We start from the raw sequence: 16152 nt of genomic DNA, 5'->3' as shown, positions 1-16152 counted from the left end.
TGCTGGGAGCTCACCGCTGTGATGGAGGACGAGAGCAGGTGCCAAGGTGGACGGATAGAGGGGTGGATTGTGCGTCGGGAGACCAACACTTGGTGCGCGGTTTTTGGCACAAAGCTGTTACGTCGCCAATCTCACGTTCTTCAGCTCGGCCAGAATTCGTTAAAGGGTTCAGGGTCTTTAGCCAAAAACGTGGATCTCTCCCTTGACTTTTTGGAAACTTTCAGACACACGACACACTCTTCCACCACCATCTTCTCAACCCTCCCACTGATCGTACATCGCAAGCATGGGTAACGGAGCAAAGTGAGTCTTCCCGGTCACCTTGTGACCCTTCTCGAGCTCTCCCTTACTGACAGGATCTGTCTCGATCTCTCCTTTCCTGCCTGTTACAGGGCGCAACAGAAACGGGAGCGCAACGCCAAGGCGGCCGGCGGAGAGGCCAAGTCGCAGAAAAAGGTCAACGAGGCCGCTAAGAACGTCATGTGCATGACCTGTCGTCAGACTTTTCTGCTGACGGTGCGTGAGCCCGCGCTGATACAGCATGCTGCTGACCGACACAACAAGGTGCGTATCCCCCCCCGGATGAAGGGTCGTAGGGATGAGGGAGAAGAGAGCGCTGACATTTGTGTTGTTGGATGTGAAACAGACCCTTGCAGAGTGCTTTCCCGACCACGGCAAGTGATGCTTGATCAGCCAGGTCGATTTGTCACGTACCTTTGCACGCATCTCAATACCATTCGTTCGAGCTCCATTGCGTGTCACATCGGATGACATTGAAGACGACCTTCTTGCACAGCAACTCGACTCGACTGGATCACACCACGCTTGACCCTCAACACAACCGTTTCGCACACTGAATCGCTCTCAGCCATCCACACACACTTTAGCTCGCCTTCGATGAAAAGAAAGAGTCCATTGCTAACAGACAACTCACGCAATAGCCGCAGGAACCTCAGCCTCGCCCAACCTACCCCTGAACGCGGGCGAGCCAGGTGCCGAATTGGCATCGATCAACTTGGGCGTGCCTGGCACGCTCACATTCATCCCGCCCAACGCCTGAGCCGTGACGTCCACCTCGTCCAGCCCCAGCCCGCGCGCTCTCCCGCGCTGACCGACAATGTACGCACTGCGATTCTCCGCGCTAGCGCGCGTTTCGAGTTCGACGCTCTCCGACCGTTCGGGTTGACCGTTGGGGCTGCCGATGATGCCGTTTCCGTTGGGGACGGCCCGCTTGCCGGCGAGATCGCGGAAGCCGAGATTGCTGAACGAGCTTCGACCTTGGGCGTGCGCGTCGAATTGGACGCTGTGCGACTTGCCGTCGTTGGCGAGCGCCGCGGCTTGGATCGCTTTCACGTCCTCGAGCGTGGGCAGATCGAGCATGGGCGCGGGAGCGGGCGCGGGTCGCGTCGGTCGACGCTGCTGCTGTTGACCTACTACAGGCGATGTCGATCCCAGCATGGGCGATCCCCATCCTTCTTCGCGTTGCTTTTGCTTGCGCATCGATGCCTTGGTTTCGGGTTGCGGCGGGGAGAGCATCCCCGATGTGCGACGCATGCTGTTGGTGGGAGTGAGATTGACATCGGTGACGCTGCCGTTTCCGTTTGCCGTTGAGGTCGAGGCGTCACCATCCGCAGCAGCAATGAGCACCTCCTCGCTCGTATCGCCAGCCAGCGAGCTGTCCGCGAGAGGGTGGGCGGGTCCATCCACCGACACTTCGCCCTCCTCTTCCTTGCCGACGGCTATTGGGGCGCGATGGACGCCGCTGCCCTCGGCGTCGATCGCCTCGCCATTCTCGTCGACAGTACGCAAAGCCGGTTGCATGTCCGCTTCGCCCTCGAGCATCGATAGTCGGTGAGACCGTGCGTCGACGACCGATTGCGGCTGAGGCTGCGGTTGCTGATGCGGATTGCCGACCGGCTTGCCGGGGGCGAGACCGACGGATTCCCACAACCGCACCGAACGGTCCGCCCATGCTTCCAGAACAGGCCAGCCCTTGTATTCGCCAGCAAGTCGGAAGCTCGCTGAACCTTCGCCTCCACGATCGCCCCCTCCCTGTCCAGCACCCGCACCACCACTGAAGTAGCTCTCGTAGCCGATCATGTCCTCTTCATCTTCGCTGCCAGCTCCCAATTCCTCGAGCGTCCAGAACTCACCCGTCTCGAGCTCGTCCGCAAACGTCTGGAGGAATCTTCCCCATCCACCGGCACCCTCGCCCTTCCAGCACACCACCTTGGTGTCAAAGTCTCTGCCAAACAGAATCACCTGTCCCGCCGATCCGCCTCCTGCAGGATGCGGGCTGAGATCCACCCCAATATAATTACCCGCATGGTCCGTGATAAGAGGGATCCAGCCGCGGCACGAGTACTCGGCGCGCACCCACTTGTGCGGGCAACTCGCCATGAGGTTGCGCACCTGCGGATTAGCCGCCGTCTCCGGATCCTCATCCACCGCACGCCAGAACTTCCACTCCTGCGCCACCTGTTCGAGGCTGAGCAGCGCGGCGCCGAAGAAGAGCCCGTCCTGGCACGACTGGTTGGACTCGAGCTCCTGTCCGTCGTAGGTGAGGTACGATTCGCGCACGCACGTGGGCAGTGCGTAGCCAATGGTCATCTCGAGCTCGTCGAGCGCGTCGTTGGTGCAGGGCCAATTGAGCGTGTCCGAGATCTCGGGGTAGTTCTTGTGGCACCACTTGCGGATACGACCCCAGGTTTGACGGACGGGCGGATATGCGGTGGTGGCGGCAGAGCCGCCGGTGGACACGCTGACGGAACGGCTGGCGCTGCCGGGGACCAGGGTCGAGGTGGAAGCTGCAGGGTACATGTTGCTGAACTCGGCTACGGAGCTGGTGGAGACGGCCGAGACGTGCTCGTTGCCGTAGGGTGAAGAAGCGCGAGCGATGCCTGAGGCCGGAGGGTATGCGCCGTCTCTGGGTGAAGCGACGCCATCGGTGGTGTAGGCGGGCGAGGCAGGGATGGTATTGCTGTTGCTGTAAGGGAGGGACCACGCGTTGGGGTCGAGAGCCTGGGGAGGACCGCGACGAGGCGAGGAGCTGAAGCCGGAGCCAAAGGCGGTGGTGCGACGGGTGGAGCTGGATCGAGAGGGTTGGTCTGCGTTTCCTCCAAAGAAGGAGGAGATCTGCGAAAAGAACGAAGATCCTGACATGGCCGGCGTGGGTCGCTGCTGAGCGATCATAGAGGAGGCTCAGTCGTGTCGAGGATGGGGAGGAATGCTACGGCAGAGTAGTTCTGGTCGAAATCTGGCAAAGCGTCGATGAAGCCTTGTTTCGAAGTTCTGATGCGCTGTACAAGATTGATTGCTGGCAATGTGCCCTCGATGTTTCCAGGTGTGCTCGTTGTCGGATTCGATGCGATGTTGTGCCTGCGCTGACTATGGCGACGAGTGCCTGACGCTGCAAGAGGAGCTTCGAGACGCAGATGCTGGCCAGAGTTGGCCGAGGAAGAGAGCGAGCAAGGAAGAGACGAGAAGAGCGCGACGAGAAGAGGCTTCGAGGTGTCGACGGGCTCGTCACGAGGAAGAAGTAGAATGTGTTTGTTGACGAGCGGAAGAGGATGGAGGTGTGGCTCGAACAATTGACCCTCGATGAGTAGGTGGAAGAGGACGAAGGACGATGATGGCAGCGCTACCCGGCTCAGCTTAGCAGCAAACAAAGGAAGGGGAGATGGAGAGCGCCATGCGCAGAGAGCGAGAGAGAGAAACACACACACACTCACACACTCACACGCTTGCAACGCTGGCTGGCTTTGCCTCTCTCTTCGCTGCCGTGACGCATTGGTCAGGGTCTCTGTTGCGCCAGGCGAGACACGCTCTGCAACGACGATTTTCAGGAAATCACAATTTTGGTAGCGTGTTTGTGGTTGCAGGCCAGTCTACGTGACTGTCGCAGTGTGGATTGATGCGTGCGCGATCTGAGCGTCATTTCTCCGAGAGGGAAAATGCCAGCTTAGAAAGGGTTATTTCTGGACAGCAAGCAGAGAGAGAGAGCGCGCATTGAATCGTGCCGCTGCACCGTCAAGGCAACACACGCTTCTACGCAGCTCTAATCTGCGTCCAAGTGTCTAGACCGACTCAGTTTGGCGGCATCGGACTGACATGGACAGAACGCAATCATACTCTGACGCAGCATTGCAAAACCCTTATTGCAGCGCACTTTGATTGGTGCGGTTGCCAAAGGGTGTTTGCGGAGGTCCGTCGCGAGTGAGTCTTGGCGAAGGAGCAGGGCGGTGATCGCAGCCAGAGATGGCAAAACCTCGTCTCCATTGTCCTGCAAGTTCGTACGGCTGCCTTGTTCCGTGAGGGGCTCGAGGGCCAAGATCGGCTTTTTTCTCGCACCTCTTCTTGCCTCGGTCTCGTACTCAACTCGACAGCAACGCCGAGACCACCCCCGCACACCCACGATGCAGATCGTTCTTGGACCCTGTCGTTTCCAAAGCACAGTTCTAAGCTGACCCTTCGGCGCGAAGCTGTACGCTTGCATCTCGTGTCCGGCAAGGCTCCAAGGGAAGCTACTCGAAGGCATGACGCTCCACAGCTGCCAGCCGGCTCTTGCCTCGCCGAGCCCATTTTCTGTGCCTTTCAGCAGCGCAAGTCTAACAAAATTTGATAATTGCCCTTTCCAGATCTTCTCGCAGCACAGACCACGCCACGCCGCGCTGTTGCTTTTGGAAGATCCAAGACGGCGGCTAACTTAGCCTCCACGTCAAGCTTGGATCAGTCTCGGCTTCAACCTTTCCGGCCAACATCACTCCATCGTACCGCAGGCGCTAACCGCAAGACGCCTCGTACAGCGCCTACTGTCCGGTCAAAATGACGCATCAGTGCGCGTCGCGGCGAAGAGCACGTCTACGAACCTTTGTGGCCATCGTGGCCGCATCTCTTTTGCTGCTGCTTGTTCTGACTCCTCTCCGAACACACGCGTACGATGCAGACGACTTCGACGATGACGATGCAGATGCAGACGACGACGCGCAGATCTCGATACCACCAGAAGCGCAACAAGCCAAAGAGCTCGCCGACGCTTCCTTGCTCTGGGGTACATACCGTCCACAAATCTACTTTGGTCTTCGTCCCCGTCTTCCCGACTCGCTCCTCACCGGTCTCGCCTGGTTCGGCTTGCAGGACTACGCCAACTATCAGCACATTCGACATCAGTGCAGCGATCAAGATGGTATGAAGGGCTTCACATGGAAGTACCACGACGGGCGCGAATTTGGCGTTCAAGAGATCAACGACAACGAGAACAACTACCGCCTCGAGACCAGCTTCCTCAAAGTCAACACCGCCAACAAGAACGGCGGCAGCTGGGGCGCTCGCATCTCGGGCACTGTCCTGGATCCCACAAAGCCAGCATCCCTCACCACCTTCTGGTACACCGCCATCGAGACCCTGGGCGGCACGCTCGGTCTCGAAACCGAGGTGGAGCCAGGGCAAGGGATTGAGCGTCACCGGCCCGTGCGTCTTGCTGGCTCCGTTCCAGGACTTGGCGACTTTGTACTGCGCGTCGAAGAGCCAGAGGCGGCTCATGGCAACTCGAACACCAATGGCAATCAATTCGTCACCAGGCACAGCGGTTCTGCTACCGCCGACGACTACGCCGAGACCGTTGGCAAGTCTCACGTCTTTGGCAAGCGGATTCCCGTCGACACGGTCTGGAAGGGTAAGGACGTCATTCAGAACGACATCGCGGTCCGTTTGCAGCAAGCAATACAGACGTTCGGAAAGGACAACATGCCCGATCCTGCCCTCACCCTCTCTCTCTCGGACCAAATCGCGCCTGGTTCCACCATCTTTGCCGTCCAGAAATCTTTCACCGGTAACTTCACCTTTGACGTCTTCTACGACAGCGCATCCACACCCAAGGGCGAGCTCCTTTCGTCTGCTGGACTGACGCAAGCACTCCGAGCTTCTCGTCAAGCCTACGATGAGCGCTTCACAAGCGCTCTTCGCCTCAACAAGAAAAACTACTCGGCACAGCAAATCGAGTACGCCCGTGACCTCACTTCTTCTATCACAGGAGGTATCGGCTTCTATCACGGCTCCTCCATTGTCGACCGCACCTTCAAGCACGAACACGACATTGAGGCCGGCTCGGGCGTCTACGATCCCGAGGTGGATGGTCAGCCCAACCCACAGCGCACCGAACCTGAACAGCATTTCACCGCCACGCCCTGCCGGAACATCTTCCCACGCGGCTTCTACTGGGATGAAGGTTTCCACCTGGCTCACATTGGTGCGTGGGACAACGACCTCAGTCTCGACATTCTGCGCAGTTGGATTCGCTTGATCGATCGAGACGGCTGGGTGGCCCGCGAGCAGATCCTTGGCGACGAGGCCAGGTCACGCGTGCCTGATGGCTTCCAGACCCAGTACCCGCAGTACGGCAACCCGCCGACCCTCATCCTGGCTGTCAGCGCTTACGTTGACCGTCTTGTCGCTCGAATCGAAAAGTCAGGATTAAGCGTCGCTTCTCTTGGCAACCAGGAAGCTCTCGTAGACTCGCAATCGCTAGAGGAAGCGCCCATCTCGGAAAAGATGCTGGTCTCGACGGCGCTCGGTCAAGCCTTCTTGCGCGAAATCTATCCCAAGCTGCGTCGACACTACCGTTGGTTCCGCCGCACGCAACGGGGCGAAGTGCGCGAATGGGACCGCGAGGCCACTTCGAGGCTAGAGGCGTATCGATGGCGCGGCCGCACCAAGGACCATGTCTTGACAAGTGGATTGGATGACTATCCGCGTGCGCCTGTGCCTCACACGGGCGAGCTTCACGTTGACCTGCACTCGTGGATGGGCTCTTTCGCCGACACCATGACCAAGATCGCCCGCGTTCTGGGCAAGGAGGACGACGTGGAAGAGTTCTCCCGGCACTACTCGGACATCGTTGCCAATCTGGAAGATCTGCATTGGAGCGAGGAGAACAAGATGTACTGCGATGCGAGCGTCGACGAGCACGATCAGTCGTACCACGTCTGCCACGCTGGCTACGTCTCTCTGTTCCCGTTCATGCTCGAGCTGCTCCCGCCCGACTCGCCACACTTGGGTCATGTGCTGGATCTGCTCTCGGATCCAGAGCAGCTGTGGTCGCCGTACGGCATCCGATCGCTCAGCCTCAAGGACGAGCACTTTGGCAAGGGAGACAACTACTGGCGAGGACCCGTGTGGGTGCACATGAGCTACCTCAGCTTGAGGGCGTTGCGCAACAAGTACGCGACCACGTCGGGTCCTCATCAGAAGCAGGCGCAGCAGATCTACGAGAGGTTGCGGGAGAATGTGGTGGCAAATACGTTCAAGGAGTACGAGAGGACCGGATATGTCTTCGAACAGTACAATCCAAAGGATGGAAAGGGACAGAGGGGGTATCCGTTCACGGGATGGACGAGCACGGTTGCCTTGATGATGGCCGAGATCTTCCCGTGATTCGACGCTGGGGTGAAGAAGCATGCAATCCAACAATGCATACAGGAAGAGTGACTGTTTGCTTTCCATCATCGAGATGTCAAGAACGCTATCAATGATCGCCTTCAGAACACTTCGACCTCGACGGCGTACCCACACTGCGTACACCTCTGCACCGCCTTGCCCCTCTCCTCCGCCTCCTCCCACTCATGCACATGCTCCTCATCCTTCCTCCTCTGCCAGACGTTGTCCCTCGTTCTTTTCCGCAAATCCGCCAGACCCTGTTGGAACTTCTTCCCCCTCTTCCTGGCCTTCTCCTCCTCCCTCCGCTCAAATTCGGCATCCAACCCCGCCTCGGACCCCCACTTGCCCGGTCCAAAGGCAAACTCCTCGACCTGCTTTCTGCAGAACAACATCATGTTGCTATACGTCGCCTTGTGCGGATTTGCCTTGAGGAGATGGGGCATGAGTTCTTCATCCTTCAACTCTGCGTCTGTCAAGAGATAGTCCTCCTTGACCTCGGTCTTTGTGAGGAGTGAATATAGCTCGGGTTTCTCCCGCTCGCACTTTTTGCAGACGATGATGCCAAACACACGTTTGAAGGGATGGTCGACGATCTCGGGGCTGCCGCAGTTCTCGCATGTCGGTCTGGTGGCCAGATCCAACGAGATACCCGGTTCGGCGTAATCCCGCATGCGTTGCTTTTCTCGCTCTTTCTCTTTTCGTAAGTCGTCGAGCTTTTTGGTGGATGCGGACGGGTCTTCATCATCGATGAGGAATCCACCTTTGGAGTTGTGCAGCTTGGAGAGGTCGAATTCGATATAGTCGCCCAGGGATTTGTCTCGTTGCAACGGAAGTTCGTTTTCGTCCACCTTGCGAGTACGCGCGACGTTGCCCTTGGAGCCGACGACGCTGAGTGAAGAAGGATCGAGCTGCGCATTGCGAGACGTAGAGGGGACAGTGGAGAGATTCGCATTGGGACCGATGGAGGGGACAGCTGGGGGTTGGGTTCGAGGTCGGCGGGAACGCGCTTGAAGACGTAGCCGCGCCCGAGCACGGAAGCGATTCTCGGTGATGGCCCACGCTTGATCGGCCGGGTCCATATCGAGCGTCGTGCGAGAGGTCGATGCCATCGCCGCCATGATGTTACGGTGCACTGGAAGGTTGAGGATGAGGGTGAAGGTTGATGGCGAGGGCGCAGAGAGGTTTAGAAAGTGGAGGCTGAGTTGTGGATTTTTTGGGGTTCAAAGGTGTTAGCTCGTCAAAAGGGTTGGAAATGACGAAGATTCGGCAGAATTTGAGCCCTTTTGACGTGGCCCGAGCTTGTTAGTCAAGGCGAAAGAGCTGAGAGTGTCGTTTCGTCAGTCTTTGGCCCCGTCCTCCGCACATCTGAAACCAACGCGGCAAGCGGAACGACGATGCTCATAGCTCAGACCCTTCTTGGCTGCTTCACCACCATCAACCCGAGCAATCGTGCCGACAAGGAAGGACGAACGGCACACGCATCAGAACCCGCACCATCACGATCTAGGCAACCCGACGCAAGCCATCGTTAGCTCGGACCTTCACTTCATGAGTATCTAAGGGGAACCACTTGGACGTTTTCACTTGCGATCGGGCTCGACAACCTTGGCGCGGCATTCGCTAGGCTTCTCATCGTCTGCACATCATGAGCAGCTCATCAGCTGCACCTGATGCGGCGGCACAGGTATCCGAGCCGTCTCACACCGACACGCCTACTGCTGCTGCTCAGAAAGAGGCTGCAGCTGCTGCTCCATCATCATCCCTGCAGGTTCCTTCATCAACGTCGCCGTTCAAAAAGGGGCATGCTCCCAAACCGAGTGTGGGAATCGCCGCGTCGCTCTTCGGATCAGCAGGTGACGACGACCCCTTCTCGAGCATCGCCGCCTCCAATGGCTCATCTTCCCTTGGACAGCTCGCCGAGGAGGAGGAAGAGTCGGACCCATTTGCCTCGATCGGAGCGTCTCATAGTCGCGACCAGAGCAACCCAACCGATGCGGCTGCAGCGGCTTCGGGCGCTGCTGCTGCCCTTTTCGGAGTCGAACCTGCCACCTCACAGGCAGCACAGGCCGATTCAGCACCAGCAGGGGGCCTGACCGTGCCGACATCAGATGCAAAGGCGACAACTCCTGGTTCCGATCCTGCTTCGCCCGGCGGTCTCTTTGGGGACTCCAACTACCAAGACGATTGGCTTGGCTCCGGAACCGACCAAGCGGGTCAGCCAACTGCAGAAGCAGCGACGGCACAAGGGGCGGATCCGTTCGGTGCAACGGAGGGCGGTCAAGGCTCGCTAGACTGGCTCAATCAGGGAGACGCTTCCGCTGCTGGCGAGACGCACTACGACGCCTACGGAAGACCTATCGGAGCCGACGGCGCCGAGATCGTCGGATACGAACAGGAGAGCTATGATCAGCAGCAGCAAGGGTATGGCTACGACCAGGGTGACCAGCAGCAAGAATATGGCTACGATCCGAGCCAGCAGCAGGGCTACGAGTATACAAATCAACAAGCAGGGTATGACCAGCAGCAGAGCTATGATCAACAGCAGCAAGATTATGGCTATCAGCAAGGAGGCTATGACTACCAACAGCAGCCAGAGCACGGCCAACAAAGCTACGATCAGCAAGGCTATGGACAGCAGAACTATGACCAGCAGGGCTACGGTCAGCAAGGCTATGAGCAGCAAAGCTATGATCAGCAAGGCTATGCTCAGCAAGGCTATGCTCAGCAAGGCTATGCCCAGCAGGACTACTCGCAGCAAGGCTACGAGCAGCAGCAGCAGCAGCAGACACAAGCGTACGGGCAGCCCGACGCTCAGCAGTACAGCTACGATCAGTCTAGCTACGGCGAGCTGAACTACAACGAGTCTGCTGCCGCCGATCCATACGCTCCGGCTGCTGCCCAGTCCGCGTACCAAGGCTCCGCCCAGCATGTCTCGAACGATTATGCAAGCTATGATCAAGGGCATGGCTACAGCTACGATGCACCGCCACCCGGTCAATCGTACGATGCAGCTCAAGGTCAGAACGCGCAGGACATGTACGGCGCCGGCTCCTACGCGCAGGACGCCTCCTACTCTGCTTACGGCAGCACCGACTATACCGCCCCTGACGAGGCCTCGCAACAGCAGCCAGCAGCATCGGATCCCTACGCACAACAGCAGAGTCCATCTTACGACCCCTACGCTCCGCCTCAACAGTCCCAACCAGAGCAGCAGCAGCAGCAACCAGGATGGTCGGATCAGAACTACGGATACGGCGCCGAGGCCGCGCAATCGAGCTCACTTGGCTACGACGCAGGTGCGTACGGAGCCACTCCAGGCACAGACACCAACGCAAACGGTCGGTCCGTGGCACGCGCAGCTAGCCCATACGACCCGCCTGCAGCCACTTTCGCCCAAGAAACGCAAACCGAGTATGCGGCTCCCCCCGCTGCTAGCACACAAGCTGCCAGTCTCCCGCCACCGCCTCCCAAGGGTCCGCCACAGGGACCACCGCGCGGACCGCCCAGAGGCTCATCTCGATCCGCCTCACGAAACGCCAACAGTGCCAGCGCGTCCATTTCGTCTCATGCCGCTTCGGAGACATCCTCTCGCCCGAGGGGCAACTCAGCAGCCATCTCGCTCGAGGAGGAACAGGAAGCTCCGCAGGAATCGCAGCGGCCTGCATGGTCGAACGGCGCCACGACGCCCCAGAAGCGACATCAACACCTGCCAGGGGCGACCGACACGCCTCCGACCACCTACAAGCATCCCTCTTCCGCTTGGGTCGACTCACTCGAGCAGGCGGCGGCTACGCCTCCTACCTTCATCGCTGGCGACGATTCGCTCCCGACGTTGACGGTCACAGACGAGTCCGACCACGGATTCGATCAGGGTCTGCACGCTGGTGATCAGTCCGACACGGAGGTGCGCCAGATCGATGAATACGATCCTGAGACTGGCTCGGGAGATCCAGTCGAAGACGCCACTAGTGCGTTTGACCGTATCAATCTGGAGGACAACGCGAAGGCGGATGACGAATACGGCTACTCGGAAGAAGGATCCGCACCGCAAGATCCAGAGCATGCGTTCGGCTACGGGCAGGAACAGACGAGTCAAGCCTATCAGGCATCCGATGCGTTCGGCGAAGACGATTTCGAAGCCAGAACGCCTCTGGCCGCTCAACGAGAAAAAGGTGGCTGGCTCGGCGAGTCCACATCAGGTTATCCTGCGCAAGATCCGTACAGCCCTGCAGCGGATACAGGCAGTGCGTTCGCGCCGTTGCAAGGGAGTGCTGCTGTATCGCGGAGCAGCTATGATCCGTATGGTCCGCCCTCAGCCACTCATCACACCAACGATCCATATGCGGCGCACGACGGTCAAGCACAAGCGCAACGAGAGCTTGGGTCCAGCGTGGACGATGCGTATGCAGAACCCAGTCAGCCCCGCGGAGAGGCCGGGGAAGGCAACTACTTTGAACTCACCAAACGCGCCGGATCGCCTCAGCACTATGGCCAAGGCAACGCGCACGACATGCCCCCTTCACCCTACGAGCCGCACGACCAGTACGCGTACGGCGCGCCGGGACCAGGACCTCACAGTGCCACTAGCGAGGCGCGCTCGCAAGCCGCATCAGAGTCAAGTGCAGACATGCTTCAGACACGACGTGGCGCCACCGTCCCTGTGGTCAGCTTTGGCATTGGAGGCAAGCTCGTCAGCTACTTCCCGACGTCGCGCAGTCCCGCTGGAGGTGACGGGGCTGACGGCGCGGACAACGCTGGTAATGTCTACGGCTCGTACTCGTACAACTCTTCGAGCCACCCGACGCAGGTCAGGATCCAGGCGCTCTCGTCGCTGGTACCGTCGTCGGCGTACGCCACCGCTTTCGACCCCTTGACCTTCCCTGGCCCTGTCTTTGAAGGGGCGGCCGGGACCAATGCGCTCTCGCGAGCCACTGGGGCTGCGTCTGCCAACAAGGGCAAGAAGGCGGCCTTGATCAAGCACCTTGACGAGCGCGTCCAAGGCCTGTCTGCTGGCGTCGGCTACTTGCGCCGAAAAGCGTCCTTCTCGGGCTCGTCTGCGGGCTCGCATCGTGGCAGTCAGGCAGGTCTCGAGTCAGACGGAGAACTCGAAGCGCGCAGGACGGAAGACAAGATTCTGCTGCTTCGATTGCTCAAGCTCCTCGTCGAGAACGACGGCCAGACGAGCTCTACGGCTTTCGAACAAGGTGTGCGAACGCTGATCGTTGCCCCGGAGACGCAAGATGCGACGTCCGCCGGGATCTTTGCCATGTCAGTGACGCCGACACCGCAAGACAATGGTGCCGAGGGCAGCGTCATCACATCTCACGAGCTGCGCACCGGCTTCCTGCAAAAGCTGCAAGTCATGCTCTTGCGTGGCGAGCGACGCGAAGCTGTCGACTACGCTGTGTCTACAAAAATGTGGGCGCACGCCATGACCATCGCCAGCTGCCTCGACAAGGACTGCTGGAAGCAGGTGGTGAGCGACTTCATCGAGCAAGAGGTCGGCGCTGGCGAGGCTTCGCTTGTCGGTCAGGGTCAGGGGGACCTGCAGGGACTCAAGGTCGCCTACAACGTCTTTTCAGGCCAGGATCCTGTGTCGATCTTCGATCTGTTCCGCACCAAGACGCAGCTGGGTCAGATGGGCGGGCTGCAGCCTGCAAATGCGGACGCAACCGTGGCGGCGTCGTCCGCCCTTCCAAGCTGGAAAGAGTCGGCTGTCATTGTCGCAAGCAATCGCAGTGCCAGCGATTCTGCTGCTCTGACCGCCATCGGTGATGGTCTCTGCACGAGAGGCTTGCTCGAAGCTGCTCATTTCTGCTACCTCCTCTCGCCCCAGACTTCGCCGATCGGCGGTGCGGACACGAACGGTGCCCGACTCACGCTGCTCGGCGTCTCGAGTCCCAAAGCGTCTTCCACGTTTGCGCAGGACCTGGACGCGATCCTGATGACTGAGGTGCTCGAGTTCGCACAGGGCCTTGTCCCTGCCATCAAAGGTCAGGAGCCTTTCCCGGGCATCCCGCACCTGCAAGCGTACAAGCTTGTCCACGCACAGCAGCTGGCCGACTTGGGGGAGGTCGCCAAGGCGCAACGGTACTGCGAGGCGATCGCTCAGTGCTTAAAGCAGTGCAAGCATTCGCCGTACCTGCACTCGACGCTGCTTTCGCAGTCGAAGCAGCTCTCGGATCGCCTGGTCGGCGCACCGCACGCAGGTCCCGGCGGCAACTGGGTGACGCGCAAGATGCAGCGACCCACTCTAGACGGCGTATGGGGCGCGCTCGAAGGTCGCTTTACCAAGTTCATCGCCGGCGAGGAGGGAGCGACGGAAGTCGATCCGACTGGCAAGAACAGCAAGGGCTCCGTGTCGTCGAGCGTCGGTCCCTTCTCTCACTACAGCGCCATCACGCCAGACGCGGCATCCGGAGGCATGACGAGGCAGCCGTCGTTCAACGACATGCGCACCGGCTCGCCCAACGGACCGGCGTCACGATCCGGTTCGGCTATGGACTTCCGCAACGCTACCAAGCGTGCCGCTTCGCCCAAACACCGTGCCTCCACCGCGCTGTCGATGCGACCCTTGAACTCGGATCCATACAGCGACTGGCCGCAGCCAAGACCGTCGGGCAACGGCACGAGCAGCGAAGGTGCCAGCAACTACGACCGTGAGAGCATCAGGTCGAGCTCCGACATGCCGAGGAACAACCCTGGCTATGGCGCCACCCTTCAAGCCGGCTCAAGCTACGGCTACGGTCACGGTCGCGGCGGTGAAGTGTCTGAATTCTCTGCAGCGTCGTCAACCTACGATGACCAAGCGGAAACAAGCTTCGCTTCGGATGGTGCTCCCTGGCCAGGCAGCGCTGGTCTGGGTGCACCTACTTCGAACAGCTCTCGCCGACCCAGTGCCGATGGCACGGCCGCCAACGGTGGCTCCGAAGCGGGCTACGGCGGATACGGTGACTACGGAGGCTATGGCGGCAGCAGCTATGGAGGCTACGCCGGCGGATATGGCGCCGAATCTCGAGCAGACGAGGCCGGCGATGAAGAAGAAGCAGGCGACGTCAGCCATCTCTCTACTCCAGGACAGGCTCCCTTCTACGGCTACCAACCGCATGGCGCTCAAAAGCCGCAGTTTGTCAGCAATATCGATGGCGCCGACGCTCTGGAGGGTGCAGACGAAGGCGGCTTCGTCTCGCCTTTCGACGCCTTTTCCTCCAACAGCCGCACGCCTCAGCCACAGTCGCAAGCCAATCAGTATGCGCCTTCGCACGGCCGCAACGAGGACCGAGAGGAGGAAGACGAGGTGGACGACGACCTGGGCTTTGGCAACTCAAGCATGCGCCGAAAGCCCAAGGACGAACCCGCCGACGACAATGCGGCCGACGACAGCGTTGCCAGCACCTCGTTCGCCAACACGACCAAGCAGAGCGAAGCCGACGACTCCACGAGCAACGCCAGTGGCACCGATGAGAAGAGGCAGGAGCTCAAGACCTCGGCCTCGTGGTTCGGTCGTCTGTGGGGTCGCAGTCCGAGCACGGACAGTGCGGCTCAAGCGGCGCAGGCCAAGGCGAAAAAGGCCCACCTTGGCGAAGAAACGAGCTTTGTGTACGACAAAGACCTCAAGCGGTGGGTGAACAAGAAGGTGGGTGATACGGGGAGCGCTGCGAGCACGCCACCGCCGCCGCCACCGGCAAGGACGCAGTCGGCGAGCCCGGCGATGCAACCGGATCGCAGCGCTGGCGCGGCTAGCGCCCCACCGATGCGTGGTCCCTCGGCGAGCTTTACCGTCGGCAGAGCTACGCCGCCCATCAGCGAGGGGAGCGAGGAGGGCAGTTCGGGTCTGGCACCGAATCGCGGCCCACCGGGGTCGGGTGGGTTGACAAGGGCGAGGAGCAATTTGGCGGACAAGTCGATGCCCCCCGCTGCTCAACCGGCGAAGGCGTCCGGGACGAGTACGCCGATTGGGATGGGCGATCTACCTGCCCCTCCGCCTGGAGGGAATAGGACGGGAACGGTTAAGAAGAGGCCCATTAAGAACCGATATGTCGTGGTGGATTGAGAGGGTAGTCCATGTTCATCTGCCTGGAGGAATGACATTGTGAAATCCCATCTCTGGATGCAAAGTCTTCGGTGTATTGATGCTTGAGCTCATGGACAAGGTGAATGTCGGTGCCAGCAGTGACGAGCAGATCAGGGTCCTGGACGTGCTATCTCTCCACATGCCGGGCCGCGCTGAGCAGGGCACAATCGCAGTGTCGACGGATGAACTGCACGCCTGCAGATTTACGCTCGCCGGAAAAAAAGAGCGGCTGCAGCGCCTGTCTTCGGGGGAACAACGCCTTGACCTGGGTCTTGCGAGGCTTGCACTGTCACCATCACCACCAACGACCTTCAACAGCAGCATCAGAGCCTGCTTGATCATCGCCACATCATCGCCGTCACCATCAACACCACCATTGTCACCACTTCCACCGTCGCAATCGCTCACGCCATAGTCACCACCCCATCACCATCTCCGTCGACTTCAATAAACTTCCTAAGCAACGAGCCGACACCCGCATCGTCCACAATATTGAGCGACGACTGACGGTGCTCCGCATCGCAGACATCCACGATTCTGTCGATTGGCCGCCCGAGTTGAACCTCGCCATACACCTATCCCTGATCTGGACAGCCTGAGCGACTGGTACGCTCACCACATACCTCGGCGTATTCAAGCAATCT

At 59.7% G+C, this 16152-nt stretch overlaps 5 protein-coding genes across 5 annotated transcripts; 3 read left to right on the top strand and 2 right to left on the bottom strand.

The window, feature by feature from the left end:
• Positions 1-286: 286 nt before the first annotated feature.
• Positions 287-682, top strand: PSEUBRA_005136 (Zinc finger protein; the record flags this gene model as incomplete). The annotated part of the gene is made up of 3 exons (XM_016438609.1): positions 287-303; positions 393-564; positions 647-682. 3 exons carry the CDS (start codon positions 287-289, stop codon positions 680-682), a joined length of 225 nt encoding a protein of 74 aa, XP_016290444.1.
• A 248-nt stretch (positions 683-930) lies between these two features.
• PSEUBRA_005135 (SMI1/KNR4 like domain protein) lies at positions 931-3192 on the bottom strand (the record flags this gene model as incomplete). The annotated part of the gene is made up of 1 exon (XM_016438588.2): positions 931-3192. One exon carries the CDS (start codon positions 3190-3192, stop codon positions 931-933), a length of 2262 nt encoding a protein of 753 aa, XP_016290443.2.
• Positions 3193-4824: 1632 nt separating this feature from the next.
• On the top strand, positions 4825-7431 carry PSEUBRA_005134 (Glycoside hydrolase, family 63; the record flags this gene model as incomplete). The annotated part of the gene is made up of 1 exon (XM_016438606.1): positions 4825-7431. One exon carries the CDS (start codon positions 4825-4827, stop codon positions 7429-7431), a length of 2607 nt encoding a protein of 868 aa, XP_016290442.1.
• Positions 7432-7535: 104 nt separating this feature from the next.
• Positions 7536-8552, bottom strand: PSEUBRA_005133 (XPA C- terminal; the record flags this gene model as incomplete). The annotated part of the gene is made up of 1 exon (XM_016438593.1): positions 7536-8552. One exon carries the CDS (start codon positions 8550-8552, stop codon positions 7536-7538), a length of 1017 nt encoding a protein of 338 aa, XP_016290441.1.
• A 527-nt stretch (positions 8553-9079) lies between these two features.
• On the top strand, positions 9080-15487 carry PSEUBRA_005132 (Sec16, central conserved domain protein; the record flags this gene model as incomplete). The annotated part of the gene is made up of 1 exon (XM_016438603.1): positions 9080-15487. One exon carries the CDS (start codon positions 9080-9082, stop codon positions 15485-15487), a length of 6408 nt encoding a protein of 2135 aa, XP_016290440.1.
• Positions 15488-16152: the final 665 nt, after the last annotated feature.

Source organism: Kalmanozyma brasiliensis, assembly GCF_000497045.1.
Source record: "Kalmanozyma brasiliensis GHG001 unplaced genomic scaffold PSEUBRA_SCAF5, whole genome shotgun sequence".
Lineage (NCBI taxonomy): Eukaryota > Fungi > Basidiomycota > Ustilaginomycetes > Ustilaginales > Kalmanozyma > Kalmanozyma brasiliensis.
This window is presented reverse-complemented; position numbering and strand designations above follow the sequence as displayed.